This window comes from Penaeus monodon, chromosome 30, assembly GCF_015228065.2.
Source record: "Penaeus monodon isolate SGIC_2016 chromosome 30, NSTDA_Pmon_1, whole genome shotgun sequence".
Taxonomy (NCBI): Eukaryota; Metazoa; Arthropoda; class Malacostraca; order Decapoda; family Penaeidae; genus Penaeus; species Penaeus monodon.
The window spans coordinates 19,643,801-19,645,164 of record NC_051415.1 but is presented as its reverse complement, the minus strand read 5'-3'; the positions used below and the strand labels follow the sequence as shown (position 1 = coordinate 19,645,164).

The 1,364-nt window shown below is 33.5% G+C and overlaps 1 protein-coding gene across 1 annotated transcript in view; it reads right to left on the bottom strand.

Moving 5' to 3' along the window:
- The window catches only part of LOC119592612 (RNA-binding protein 26-like), a gene marked incomplete at its 5' end in the record, with an annotated part of 5,957 nt that overhangs the window by 3,179 nt on the left and 1,414 nt on the right, over positions 1 to 1,364 (bottom strand). The window contains 1 exon segment of the mRNA XM_037941496.1: positions 880 to 990. Coding sequence (XP_037797424.1) covers positions 880 to 990 — 111 coding nt within the window.

Here is a 1,364-nt window from a genome sequence, read left to right as displayed (position 1 = left end):
AATCTAAAGTAATCTTTCTTTTTATTTGCACCAGCTTCCAATAATGACCATGATAGTGAAGGTTTTAAAACACATATATCTACAATTTTAAAACCATTTTCAACACTTTGGCAATGCAATACATTTTCCAATGTGAAATGCCTGTTCACCATCAAACTCCAGGTCTAGCATCTAAGACCAAGGACCAACAAATTCTATTTTGGCTTGTAATATCCAAAACACAGCTGGCCTGTTTTCACATAGAGGGGTCATTTACTCTTACTTTTTATTAGATGTATGTGGTAATAATATCCATCAACATCACCTCACCACTATCAACATTCACAATCAGTGGCAACCCTGGAGTGCAACCAAACAGTTGGTGATTGGCAAGAGTAACTGAGCCCCAGTGGTTGAAGAGTTCAGGACAAGTCTGAGTCCTGATCATGTTCTTGAAGTTACCCTAACCCAAAAACACACATATATATCCTAAAACATTCTTAAACCACAGTCCACAAATTTTAATTCAATCTATGGTAATATTCATGTTAGCTATTCTATAAATTGTTAATTTCTTAATAACAGTTTTTAATATACATTCCAATGAACTTAAGTAATCATTTGTTAATTCTTCATCTCTGTAATCTACATTTTATATTTAAATCAGTTATGCCTAAGTTGCTACGACTGGTCACATAAATGCATTCTCCCTTTAATAAAACTTAATGAAAGAGATTATTATCTCTAAAATTTAAAAAGGATGTATTATCTAACACACACACAAAAAAAATACAATATGCAAACTATAAATACAATAATAAGAAGAAAGGTTAACATCAACTTGTCCTATGTAAAAAGAACGGTGATAATCACGTTCAGTGTCTTTTGAAAACATCTTACCTTGAGCTGTTGCATCTGTTTGTCCAACAGCAATCTCTTCCTCTGCTCAACTTCTGATTTTAGCTTTAAAGCTTCTGCCTTCTGCTTTTCCACCTTCTGTTTAGCAGCAACCTAGTATTCAAGGGAAGTAATTATAGTCTGTTAATATCCCTTGCAACAATGAATTACAGAATGTTTCCTACACTGCCCTCATAGCGGATAAAAGTGACACTGGAGGATTCTAATTTGACTAACAAAGAATACTCTTAGCTTTTGACACTAACCATGTACTCATGAACTTCTTGAAGAGTTTATCAATCATTTAATAAATATTCTCTGAGCAACATTAAATGGGAGTTACCGATGTAATTGTGAGTTCTATAAATATTATACTAAATATCAACATAATTCTCTGGAAATATGGCCACAAGTGCCTCTTAGCAGGAGTGGTTCTCAACCTTTTGCAGCTCCAATCCACATTTGTAATTGTCAATGAAAAGTGAAGA